This window comes from Penaeus monodon, chromosome 29 (genome assembly GCF_015228065.2).
Source record: "Penaeus monodon isolate SGIC_2016 chromosome 29, NSTDA_Pmon_1, whole genome shotgun sequence".
Classification (NCBI taxonomy): domain Eukaryota; kingdom Metazoa; phylum Arthropoda; class Malacostraca; order Decapoda; family Penaeidae; genus Penaeus; species Penaeus monodon.
In genome coordinates, this window is record NC_051414.1 from 20,699,534 (window position 1) to 20,700,297 (window position 764).

Genomic DNA, 764 nt, shown 5'->3' on the forward strand with positions numbered 1-764 from the left:
AGGATGACCCTCGTGCCAGCGTTGGCGCTCTCCGAGAAGGTCACGTGGATGGACGGCTCCGGGAACCGAGGAGAGTTGTCGTTGATGTCGATGACGTTGATGCGCACCTCGATGGGGTAGGTGGGCTGCGAGGAGAGCACCACCAGGTCGAAGCGGTCCGTGGCGAGCGCCTCCCGGTCGAGCACGCCCGTGGTGCGGATCTCCCCGCTGCTGCCGTTCAGGGTGAATTCCCGAGGCGCCTCGTTGAAGCGGTACGTGAAGTTCGGCTCGCGGGGGATGGCACCCACGAAGGTATTGGCCGGCTGGCCCTCCATCACAGAAAATTTGACGCGCTTATCCACAGGGCGCGATAGCATTTTGTCCTGCCCCTCTACCACTTCCCCCTGTAACCCAGGCCCAGGCCCTGGACCTTGCCCATTAGTCAATAGGCACTGCAACACTAACACTAGCACTAGTCTGAGCATGATGGCGGCGTGCATGGTCATGGTTGGCAGAGCGGGCTGCCCGAGCCGTGCCCGTGGCCGCCCTGCGAGTCACCCCCTACACACTGCCGCGGTGTGACACCGCGCATGGTCACGCGGCCCCCCGCCCACAACTACCACCACAGCACATCATCACTCACACTTCAACACTGACTGATCCAGGGGCAGGGCTGCGCGGACTCCCACACTTCACCACCTCATAAGAACAACTGGGGGGCGGCGCGGACCTAAGCTACGTTCAGTGGGCTGGGGGCGGGGCAGCCGCGCCCTGGCCAATCACAG

At 63.7% G+C, this 764-nt stretch overlaps 1 protein-coding gene across 1 annotated transcript in view; it reads right to left on the bottom strand.

Annotated features, from left to right (window-relative positions):
- The window catches only part of LOC119592007 (cadherin-related tumor suppressor-like), a gene marked incomplete at its 3' end in the record, with an annotated part of 5,418 nt that extends 4,734 nt beyond the window's left edge, over window positions 1-684 (bottom strand). Inside the window, 1 exon segment of the mRNA XM_037940781.1 lies at window positions 1-684. Coding sequence (XP_037796709.1) covers window positions 1-485 — 485 coding nt within the window.
- Between the last annotated feature and the right edge of the window lie 80 nt (window positions 685-764).